Source organism: Dromiciops gliroides, chromosome 2 (assembly GCF_019393635.1).
Source record: "Dromiciops gliroides isolate mDroGli1 chromosome 2, mDroGli1.pri, whole genome shotgun sequence".
Classification (NCBI taxonomy): Eukaryota; Metazoa; Chordata; class Mammalia; order Microbiotheria; family Microbiotheriidae; genus Dromiciops; species Dromiciops gliroides.
Genome location: NC_057862.1, coordinates 388,559,148 through 388,571,563, shown reverse-complemented (window position 1 = coordinate 388,571,563; position 12,416 = coordinate 388,559,148). Strand labels below are relative to the sequence as shown.

Genomic DNA, 12,416 nt, shown 5'->3' with positions numbered 1-12,416 from the left:
TGTTGTTTTGTTTTATTTTTATTTTATTAATTTTTTTTTTGTGGGGCAATGAGGGTTAAGTGACTTGCCCAAGGTCACACAGCTAGTAAGTGTCAAGTGTCTGAGGCCGTATTTGAACTCAGGTCCTCCTGAATCCAGGGCCTGTGCTTTATCCACTGCGCCACCTACCTGCCCCTGTTTTGTTTTGTTTTAATACAGATTATAGAGTCCCTGTCTCTATTGCTGACCTGTGTTAAGTTTAGGTCACATCCTTAAGCTGAATTGGATTGTGATTGAAGGAAGGAGAGGGGAAAATACTAATAGCAATTCTGGGGACCTTGAACACAGGAGACTTTCAGAGAAACACTAGGTTTTAAAGATATGTAAATTTTCTGTGGCTGCCAAGCAATTGAAGGTGCTGACCATGTTCCTCAGGAATTCACTTGACCTTGATTTTTATACAGTTACACCAAAGTTTGTCTGACAAAAGGCCAGGAAGTCTAACGTTGCATCTACACTCCTATTTGCTCTGTGGGGCTTACATTGCTAGCACCATCAGAGTCAGGAAATGAGAGCCTTTTGTTCTTGAAATACCCACTAAAAGTGACTTCTGGGAGAAGTATGCACCTCTGTCTGTCTCCAGTATCAAATACACTGGCACTGCAAGCTCCAGAATGTAACCTCCAGCTTAGCACAGTAAGAGAAAGATCAGGCTGCTCAAAGGGGCAGCTTCTATGCAGATAAAACTCAGAGCTCAATAAACACACGATACTTTATTTTGGTCTAATAGGAATTGATTTTTCTCTACTCCAGTTTCCAGCTGTTACATGGCTGACACATTCAGTCCTGTGTCCTCAGCCAAGTGATCACAAATTGTCAAGGATGTTTTTGAAAAGAGCACACCCATATAGGGATCCGAGTCAGACCTTATAAGGCCACTAACCCAAGAATCTAGAGATGCTATTGTCTCCACAAACAGGCTTAAGCCAGAAACCCTGAGCAGAGTATAATGTCATAACTGCATTGCACTTTGTTCTTTCTGGACTGTGAAAGGCATCCAAAGAAGTGGTCTATCTGACTGCCTCTTCAAATAAATTGGCTTTGAGAGAGAATGACTACTTTCCTTCTCTTCAAATGATCTGTGTACACTGGAAATTTGAGAGAAGAGGAATCTATGGGGGCACATGTGTACTTTCACTTCAATGACCTGGACAGATCTATTTAGTCTGTGGCATATCTGTGTGTCAGTTATCTGTGAGGAACATTCTTTTTGATCCTTGGCTGGCTTTCCTACCATGTTTCATAGAATTATGGAGTTAAAGCAGAAAGAGGTGAGACCTTACAGGTCATCGGCCCAGTGGTCTCATTACCCTGAGGTGAGGCCCTTACACTGGTGATGTAACAGTCACAATCATGCATCCTATGAAATCAGGAGTTAGAGCTGGAAAGAGCCTCAGAGGCTGTGTGGGGCAACTCCCTCTTTTTACAGGTGAGGAAATTGAGACCCAGAGAGGTGAGGTGATGTGCCCATGATTCCACAGGTAGCGCCCAAGGTGGGCTTTAAACCCACGGTCTTTTCTGTCATCTAGCTGGTATAAACTAATCAGACTGATACAAGCAAAGCATAATTAGAAAAATGTTGCATAAACTATCCAAAGTCAAATGTAACTTCATCTGTCTTAGTGACTTCATCCCTCCATTAATACAGATAATCTAATTAATACAGATTGCATATACACATGGAAAAACGTGATTGTGTCTTGCTTGTCACTTTCTATTGGAATTGATAAGTATGGTCATTAGAACACTTAGCCCTGAGTTCTTACTAACTTCCTTTATTCCCCTTTGCTTGGCAGCAGTTATATAGTTGGTAGTGGATAAGGTAGTGTGACCGAGGAGAAAAACATGAACAGGTCAAGGACCTAATTGGACCTCTTTGGAAGAGGAAATCAAGCTGGAAGTCTCGCATCCTTTCTTTGACATTCTCCAACACTTCCCTGGTTCCTGTTGAGATCAAGAATAGCAAGATGATGGTTTTCCTTATGCTTCCACTTCCACTTCACATCGGGACCTCGCCCTCTTTTGTCTGGACTGTTAGAGTAGCTTTCTACTTAGTCTCCCCCCTTCCAGATTTCCCTTCATCAATCCATTCACACACAGCTGCTACAATAACCTTCTATTCTAACACGGCTGACTGGGTTACTCCTTTGCGTGCAATTTTTCAGTACCTTTCTATTGCTTCTAGGTTAAAATGTGAACTCCTTAAGGAAGCTTGCTATTTAATACCCTTCTCAATCTGGGTGTAGCCTATTTCTCCAGACTGATTTGCCATTAGCCATTCCCTGAACTCTGTATTCCATGTCCCTCTTCTATGCATTTGCATAAACTTTCTTGTATACCTGGAATGCACTAGAAGAAGAAGAAGAAGAAATAATTTAAGAATCTTTGGGAGGCAGCTAGATGGCGCAGTGGATAAAGCACTGACCCTGGATTCAGGAGGACCTGAGTTCAAATTCGGCCTTGGACACTTGGCACTTACCAGCTATGTGACCCCAGGCAAGTCACAACCCTCATTGCCCTGCCAGGAAAAAAAAAGAAAGTTTAAATACAATATTGCCTGATGAAATATAAGTTTCTTGAGAGTAGGGCCTTGTTTTGTCTAGCACAGTTCCTTGTACCTAGTTTAATAAGTGTTTGTTTGATTGATTTGAATTCGGGGGCAAAGGGGGCAGCTAGGTGGCACAGTGGATAGAGCACTGACCTTGGAGTCAGGAGGACCTCAGAACTTACTAGTTATGACTCTGGGCAAGTCACTTAAACACTGATTGCCTCAAAAAATTGAATGAATTCTCTTCCAAACCAGGCACCATGAAGCATGTCAAACCAGGTAGAAAAGAAATAAGATGAACTCATGAGACTATTTGGTTTGATTCTGATTTGATTTAACCTTGTTTTCCTACGTTCATTAAAATTTTAAGTTGGCCTTTATTTAGAAGACCCCTGATTCTTTGAGAATTCCTCCTTCCTGCAGTGACTGTTATACCTATAAATAAAACAAAATGTTAAATTCCAAGAAATATATGTAAAGACACCTAATTATATGTATTCATATATAAAAACCTTCACATGCCTTATGTTTAAGTTTGTATTCTGTTAACACTGTTATTGTGGGGCAAGATTCCTTCAGGACATAAACTGTGACCTATTTAAAAGGGACCCACTTAATGGAATGCCACAGGGCCTCTTTTAAATGGACCACACTGTCCTTGTGTATTTGACTGGAAAATCATGCCAGGAAAATCCTGACTTCTCTTGTCCGAGTTTATTAACCCATAATCACGGTCCAAGAAAGAAAACTACTGAGGAAGTTGATTTTTTTATAAAAGTACAAACCCATTCCCTGGCTTGGATCCTAGCCTTTTTTATCACATCCCTTATATGTTTCAATGAGATTTCCTCCTTCCCTTTTTAAGTGACCTAGATCTTGAGAAGTAAATAAGCAAGTTTTCCCTATAATCTTGACAAGTGTTGTTCATTTCTCTAGATACTTCTAACCTTTTTGGAAACAGTGGGGCCAAGACCTTCGGTGGATTCTCTGGTTCATCATTTGGAGATCAAAAGCCCACAGGCACATTCAGTTCTGGAGGAGGGAGTGTAGCAGCACAAGGTTTTGGATTCTCTAGTCCAACCAAAGCAGGTACTACTTTTATCTAGTTTGTCACCTGTCTGCCTATAAGATGCAGAGGAGAAAGTAGGGGCAGATCTGAGGGATTCCTGAAAAGGAGTAGGGGGCTTCTAGCCTCCGTTACATGGAGGGATCAAAAGAAAACATCTCCAGTTTTAAAAAATATTATTTTGTCTGAAAAGCAAAGCACTTGTGGATGGGAGACAAAGATACTTTTTAGGGTTTTTTTCTCTAGGATACTCTGATATGAAGTCAATCTTCAGTGGGTAATCAAGCTTCTTCCAACAAGACTTTTCACCTTGATTCCTTAGGCACAGGCTCAAAGGAGTGGTTTGTTTTGGTTTTTTGGTTTTTTTCTCAATGGCCCTGGCTATGAAATAGACCACTCCAAACCTTTAAAGAAATCTCTTTTTAAAACTTGAACTGAACCACTTTTCCAATGCACCACACCCTATAAGCCAGACTTGTTCAGTTCTGTGCCCTTGCTGTCAGATTTTAATTCTACTGTAATTTTAAATGAATGGGCTAGTGTAGTTTCTCTGCCTCATTTTGTCTGAGGATATTTTAAAAGAGCCAAGATATTTTTATTCTTAGTACTAGCAAGACTGAACTGAACTAAGAAAATTCCATTTTTGACTTGTCAAATATTTTTTAAAGAAAGCTGCTTAATACTATCATATCCGCGGGGCAGCTAGGTGGCTCAGTGGATAGAGCACCAGCCCTGGAGTCAGGAGGACCTGAGTTCAAATCCGGCCTCAGACACTTAATACTTACTAGCTGTGTGACCCTGGGCAAGTCACTTAACCCCAATTGCCTCACTTAAAAAAAAATATACTATCATATCCTTGGGTCAGTTTTTACTCTTAACTGGGTAGGCACAGACCCTCATCTTCAGATCAGGTCAGACTTTTCATATGACTTGACAGTTTCATTTAAATTTTTTGATCTTAAATGAAATATATTATTTCCAGTTTTAGAATAGTTTTCCCACTTGGTCATTTGCTTCAGAATGAAACCACCTTGATTAAGCACTCAGGTGAGGAGAAGGGAATGAAATAGTGAAGGAAGGACCTCTTCCTTGTTTCATTTGGTACCCTAGTAACCTCAAAACTTTGCCCCCCCCCCCAGAGACTTTTTTGCTGTCCTTAGAATCCTTTTCTCGGCTTCTCTTAAATATTTGGCACACCAGTCTGCTTCCTGTTTAGGAGTAATTTTAGGTGATTGGTGTCAGAACACAACAGTGGAAAGTACTACTTAGGTTCCTCCTCCCTCTCACCAGAGGAACCAGAGATCTTTCTCAGGGGACTCGATGTGGTATCACCAGCTTCAGCCAGTGTTTCACTAGGCTCTGTTTCTACCAGTAGTGCAGCAGTCAGGCTCTGCATGCATCCTAATTGTGCTTCCTTTCCCTATATAATGGGTTAGTAAGACATTTAATCTATTGCCCTTACTGTCCTGAGATGTATTGGAGTTAGTGGATGTTGGAAATCCTTGCTCCATCTCTGGAAATGACATAAAACAATGTGAGAAACCTATTTCACTCAGTAGTAGGAGTAAGCCATATATCCCAGAACAACTGTAAGCTCCCTTTTTTTCTTTTTGAGGGATATGAGCATGGAGATTGGTTTCACATTAGCATTGCATTTAATTTTATTTGCTGCCTCTCCCTTCTGCCTTATTTACTTTCTATACCACCATGTCTGCTCACCATATCCAAAAATGCTTGCCTACAAAGCGCTAGATAAAGCCCCATGTGTCTAGAAAGAAAGTGTAATTAGATCTGTGATCAGTCTTAAATAATTTAACTCAAAGGGTTTTTTAGCACTTTTCTCCCCACACACATTGTTATATTTGCAACCAAACTGTATCCATTATCAGGGTAGAGACTGGAATTTCACCTGGGGTATTAAAATGCAGAATGTTCATCCAAACGTGAGCTTTGGCAAAAAAGTGTCTTCAAAGTCCCTCTTCGACAACAAATTTTAAACAAGCAAGTAATTGAATCATAAAATAACTGTATACTATCAAAATGTGACTAATGGCCCTTGGTGCACATTATATGATTTTTCGTGATTGCATAATGATTTCTATAAAAATAGTTTGGCTTTACTTATTGAATACTACCTCCACATTTTAGTGTATGGAATAGAACAATTTCCCTTGTCTCCTTTAGACATTCATCTTTTTTATTGTCTTTGTGCTATTTTTTAACTTAACAATTGACTTTTCAAATCAAGTCAGTAAGCATTTAAGTGCCTACTGTGTGCCAGGTGAGTGCTCAAGATACAAAGGCAAAAAAGCAGTTTCTCCTTACGAAGAGTCTGATGGGTCCAATTCGCATGTTCCCATATGCACAGGAATATATACAAGATAAAGTGGAGATAATCAACCGAGAGAAGGCACTAGCTTTAAGGGGGATTGGGAAAAGCTTTTAGAAAGGTGAATTTTTAATTGGGAATTGAAGCCAGGGAAGCAAAGAGATAAGGAGAAAGAAAATCACAGGCTTTGGGAACAGCCAGTGAAAATGCATATAATCACAAATGGGACTGTCTCATGTGAGACAAAGAGATAAGCCTTAACCTCAGAATGGGAAAGTTAGACTAATTAATTTCCAAAGTCCTTTCCATCTCAAAAGTACTATGATTGGGGCAGCTAGATGGCGCAGTGGATAGAGCACTGGCCCTGGAGTCAGGAGTACCCAAGTTCAAATCCGGCCTTAGACACTTAACACTTACTAGCTGTGTGACCCTGGGCAAGTCACTTAACCCCAATTGCCTCACTTAAAAAAAAAAAGTACTATGATTGGGGGCAGCTAGGTAGTGCAGTGGATAGAGCACTGGCCCTGGATTCAGGAGAACCTGAATTCAAATCCAGACTCAGACACTTGACACTTACTAGCTGTGTGACCCTGGGCAAGTCACTTAACCCTCATTGCCCCACCAAAATAAAAAAAGTACCATGATTCTTATAAAAGAGGGGAAGGTAGTTGGCTCAGTCGATAGAGTAAATAGCAGACATGGAATCAGAAAGATCTAAATTCATATCTGGCTTCAGACACTTACTAGCTGTGTAACTGTGGGCAAGTCACTTAACCTTTATTTACCTCAGTGTCCTCATCTGTAAAATGAGGATAATAATAGCACCAACCTCCCAGGATTGTTGTAAAGATCAAATGAGATAATAATTGTAAAGCATTTAGCACAGTGTCTGGCACATAATAAGAACTATCTAAATGTTAGCTATCATTATCTTCATCCTCACTATTTTGTAGCTCATCAGTTTCCTTCCAACAAAAGAACCGAACAACTTCCTTCAGTGGCCACTGTTCTTACCCTATTTTAGAACCATAGGATTGGCCACACACATCTCTTGGATGTTTGAAGAGAGACAGCAAATCTGAAGGGTTAGTTGTGTTAGTCAGGGGACTACCCTGCTCTCCATCAGTCATTGGAAGCGACATGTTTATAACCTGTCTGTTTCTCTCTAGCCTTTTCTGGGTGAGCCCATGCATACATACCATCATCTTTCTAGCCAGATACAGAAGGGCGATGAGACGAGAGGGAAGATGAAGAGCACACACTGGGTGACTTAGAATCACTTTAGCAGTGCTTGTTCATTTTTTCCCTGGGCTTATATAGTATCATTATTCCCAGGAAGACAGCCTGATTTTGAGAAGTAGATTTTTAAGACTGTATGGCAGTTCCCTAGTCACAATCAGAGAAGTATTTAGGGCCTTTCCCTGCCCCCCACTCCCTCCTTTATGCAATGAGAGAGAGAGAGACTGATGAGAGATGTGAGAGTCATTATGCTTTAAATAAATAAAAAGCATCTGGCTGTTTTCCAGTGCTGTGCATCTCCTTTCATTTCCAATGTAACCTAGTTTGTGGATTCTCCCCAATTGGCAATTTTAAGCCTCTAATTTTATAACTTGGGTTTTCATAGAAGTCCATGGCTTGCCTATATGCTAGTAGGTAATGAAATCTATATCCCATTGGAAGCTGTAGATATTGAAGCTGCTGTGAATGAATGGTTTTTCAGTGAGCAGTTTCAGCAGCTCCAAGAATAAGCCAGGAAGGGATCTGAAATGCACCAAGTGTGCTCTCAGGTGATGAACCTGGTTTCGTTTTGAAACCTTTCTTGACTTTGAGGGAATGTAGAAATCTCTCAGATAAGCTTGGTGTGGGCTCTTATAGACTTACATTTCTGAGTTACATGAAATGAAGATATTAGTGGATCCCAGATCCAATTGAAATGTTTTTGGTAATGAAGTGAGGGGATGCAGGCCCTGTCTCAGGGCTTTGTAATGTATTTGAAATTCTAACATTTTCTTCTCCTTTTTCCCCCTTTTGGTTTCCTTTCATTTTTCATTTTAATGTTCCTGTGCTTCCTTTCTATGTCCTCTCCTGCCTACCCAACCAACTCCTTTCTGTTGTTTTTGGATTTTTCGTTTTTGGTTTTGTTTTGTTTTGCCTCTGTTTTGCTCAGGTGGCTTTGGTGCTGCTCCAGTGTTTGGCAGCCCTCCTACTTTTGGGGGATCCCCTGGGTTTGGAGGGGTGCCAGCATTCGGTTCAGCCCCAGCCTTTACAAGCCCTCTGGGCTCGACGGGAGGCAAAGTGTTCGGAGAGGGGACTGCAGCTGCCAGCGCTGGAGGATTTGGGTAAGCGAGTTTTTGGAAGTGGGAGGCAGGGAAACCAAAAAGTTCACATCAGGGTGAAAGGCCTATGGTTTGTCACCACTTTAAAAAGAAAATTTTTTTTTCCTAATTCTTGGTACTGAGATGGTGGAGGCTCCTTCCTCCCAAGATGCCCTTAAAAGTGGTAAGGTGATGCTTTCAAGCCCCAAGCTTCCTGTTCCACAACAACAACGGACTTTGGTTGGATTTTTTTCCCCCGTTTTGTTATGTTTTTTAAATTAGACTGTTTTGAATTTGTGGTTGGCTATCAATTGTGTCTGCACTCTGTAACACAGAGAGTGGAGCCCATTGCCCATATAAAGTTGGTGAAAATGGGAAAAATACTCCTTTATTGGACATTTCATTTGAGGCAACAAAGATTGTTGCCCTATGTTCATGAATTTATATTATGAAGCCCCGAACAAGTGACTCAGATCAGACCATTTTGCCTAGAACTCCTCTGCATTGAATCTGTTGTCTTTGAGAAAAAGCACTTTGTTGTCCCCTTTCCTACTCCAGACTCCAGAGTGGGGGAGTCCCACAAGCCAACTGCTGGACTGAGCAGGCTGGTGACTGCTCAGTTTTTGAAGAGCCCTAGTTGCTTCATGCGCAGGCATTATGCCATGGTGTGAGGGTAGCTTTAGAGGCCCAGGAATTCCACCTTGGCCACAAACCTCAATGGAGAAAATCTTCCACTCCACAACAGGTTTTCCCAAGGAAACATGCCTTGAAAATGCTACATTTCCTCATTCTAAGTAGATATTAATTCCTAGAAATCGAACATTTCATATACCTCTACTTCAGAATTGGGCTTAAGAAGTGACACTGTGGATATAAATCTCTTCAACTCTTGCCGAAGGAAGGAGGGAAGGCAAGAAAGGAATAGTCTTCTAAGGCACCTTGCTTAAATACAAGTTTAAGTTTCAGAATATGTGGCAACCATATCTCTTCCATACACACCCAGCAGGTGTGGGGCTCTTGCCTTTGGCCTCACTAAGATCTCAATGTGAAGTCTTGAGACCTGAGATGATAGAGATTATCTGGGCTGAAAAAGATGAAATTCAGACAGAAGATAACTAAGCTTGTGAAACTGGTTCAGTTCTCCTCTCGCATGCTTGAGAGAGCAAGCAAGCTGCAGATTAAAAGGCAGACAGTGGTTTTAACAAAACTTGTTTTTCTTCTCTTAGAATGATTATAAACTGCAGCACCTTCATGGTTAAGGCCGTTTAACCACAAGTTTCTGCATCACTCAATTTACCCATTTCCTTTCATGACTAGTTTAGAAGTGATTCACTTGACAAGCTATAAATGTCTAATGAGTTTGTCTTGTAGATCCTTTTTCCCCTTTTCCAGAAACCACTTCGGGCTTAATACTTGACTTTTTTGGAGAGGAGATGAGAGCAGAGCTAGCTCTTGGCAGAACTGTGAAGAGAGTCTCTGGTTCCCTTGGCTTTGCCCTTTTCTGCATCTTCAGATGTGTCAGAGTTTAGGTTTTGGCTGTATAGAAACTGAAGTGGGGTTTTTGTTTTTAGCTGTAACACTAAGATTAGTGTGCAATTTGACATGAATGCTATTCTCCCTGGAGGATAAGCATAAGCATTGAGGTAGAGAAAAGCTTGCAAGGGAAAGGAAGTAAAGTTTGACAGAGGCTAGTGTTTCTCAGAAAATCTTCACAAGCATCACTCCCTCCTAATGATTCTTTCACCCATATCAGGAGGCCAGAATCAAGTGCTTTTGATGAGTTTTCTCTTTCTTTCATGATAGAAGGGTAGGGAGCTCACCTTAGTACAGCACCTTTGCTATGAAGCCTCACTGCAGTCAGATAGCTCATTCAGTCAGAGCATTTTGCCAGCGAAGCCAGGTTCATGGGTTAAAAGCCCAAGTGAGGTAGTTAGCATCACTACCATAGATGCTGACCAATTCTCTTAAGACAGTATGAATGGACTTGTTCAGAAGTATCCCCACTCCTGGGAATAGGAGTCTTGCGTGCAGTGCCTTCATTACATCACAAGCATCATCTCCGTATGAAAAGACCCCAAACCATCCCTGTAGCACTTCAGAGCTAAATTATAGCCATAGAGTAATCAGAGTTCTAATGCAGAGAGAAATGAAGGTGGGCAAGTAAGGGGCAAACAATTTTTTAACTCAAAATAAATGAAGAAACCAAAAGAAAATTGTGAAAAAAGGGCACACGCTTTAGAAGTACCTGCCCAATATTCAAATAATCGGTGATTTCATTGTTTGGAACACTGCCAAAACTGTGGGCAGGCTTTACTTAAATTTTAATTCTCCCTAAAGCCCAAAAATGATTAGCGTTGTGCTAATAGTTCCCCTTTTTTAGGAGCTTGCTGGTTAACAGCTAGTCACCTCACATCAGAAGTGATGTCGAAGGGGAATGACAGTAGCACGGCAGTCCAGCGTGGGCTGGTGGCAGAAAGGCTCCAGAAGGGTCAGTGTCACAGACGCCACACTGATGGCTGATGCACTTTGTCTTTGGAACCCAGGTTTGGCAGCAGCAGCAATACAACTTCATTCGGCACCTTGGCAAGTCAGAATGCACCCACCTTTGGATCATTGTCCCAACAGACTTCGGGGTTTGGGACACAAAGCGGTGGATTCTCTGGTTTTGGATCAAGTGGAGGAGGTAGGAAAGCAATTCACTTTGCTGCACAAACACCAAGGTCCTTGCTTTTCCCCTAGATGACCTTTCTTGTGTTGAAATACTCAAATAAATGCTTCCTGCCCCAGGGGAAATGAGTGATTGGAACCTAAATCTTTTCCAATAGCTCTTCCTTTTAATATTTTAAACTATTAAAATGGCAAATGAACTGATGTCCTTTTTCCACCCTCATCCCCTCCCCACACACTTTAAATTAAAGGAGACAAATGTTGCCATTGGTATCACATAAGATATCATTTGCCTTTCCCTCAAAATTTAATCCAGAATCAAGAAATTCAGAGTAAAATCAAAGAGAACACAAAAAGAGTCAGCTCTAATAAGTAGCTTGTGTTTGTTTGGCTGAGTGCTCTACTTTCTCCAAAGCACTTTCTCATGTGTTATATCATTTTTGCCTCAGAATAAAACTATATGATAGATTAAATGAGTAAAATTATCCTTGTTTTAAAGAGGAACACACCAAGGTCAGACTCATTAAGCGATGTGCCCCTGTAATCCTGCAGATTTAGTGGTACAGCCTGGACCAAAACTCACATAGTCTTATTTATTCTGAGGTCAGTGTTTCCTCCATCCAGTGTCCACATCACAGATGATAAGAGGGAAGGCCAAGGCTAGTGTGTTAATGAGAAGGCCACATTTTCTGTTGGGATGTCCTCTGTCTGTCCTAGCACAGCTCGATCAGAGAATCTGGGCAAAAGATGTTGTGTGTGTAAGCATGAGACTTATTGGATGCCTAGAAGTGGTCCAAGGGCCCAGAACAAGTTCTATTGTCTCTTGAAAAAATAAAGAGGGTTTGGGGTGTTTTCTTAATGGGCCATGTCATCTCTGGATAAACTCAGAAAAGGACTGAACATAATGCAATGGAAAGAGCCTAGCATTTGTAGTCGGAGGGCCTGTGTTCATATCTTGGATTTGCCACTTTCTCCTCCCTGAGTGACATTGGATGAGTGATTGAATCTCACTGAACCTCCGTTTTCTCATCTGTCATATGAGAAAGTTGAACTAGATTACCTCAGCGGTCCCTCCTAACACTAAATCTGATCTTGTGTTCCATCTTTGTGAAACACAAGTCAGTTTCTGAAAATTTTCTTGATGTTAATTCTGTACCTCACTGACAGCTTTAAAGAGAAGGTTTTTTTAAGAGAAAACAGAAAGGAAAAAAATTATTTTGACTACAGGCTGATTGAAAAAACAAATAATTTGATGTTTTAAATTTCTATTTCAGGGTTTGGCTTTGGATCATCCAGCACGTAAGTACCTAGCTCTGGCCTTGTGTGATTCGAATTATAATTTTTTTTTAAATGAAATTGAATGAAAATGTACCGTGTTAAAGAAAACTCAGGAAAAGCATGTTGAAGTAGTAACTCTTGTTTTATTTTAATTTTAAAGCAGAAAGTAAGGGT

The 12,416-nt window shown here is 40.9% G+C and overlaps 1 protein-coding gene across 1 annotated transcript in view; it reads left to right on the top strand.

Moving 5' to 3' along the window:
* The window catches only part of NUP214 (nucleoporin 214), a 100,296-nt gene that overhangs the window by 85,791 nt on the left and 2,089 nt on the right, over positions 1 to 12,416 (top strand). Inside the window, 4 exon segments of the mRNA XM_043986250.1 lie at positions 3,524 to 3,676; positions 8,150 to 8,321; positions 10,841 to 10,980; positions 12,239 to 12,263. Of these exon segments, the coding sequence (XP_043842185.1) occupies positions 3,524 to 3,676; positions 8,150 to 8,321; positions 10,841 to 10,980; positions 12,239 to 12,263 (490 nt within the window).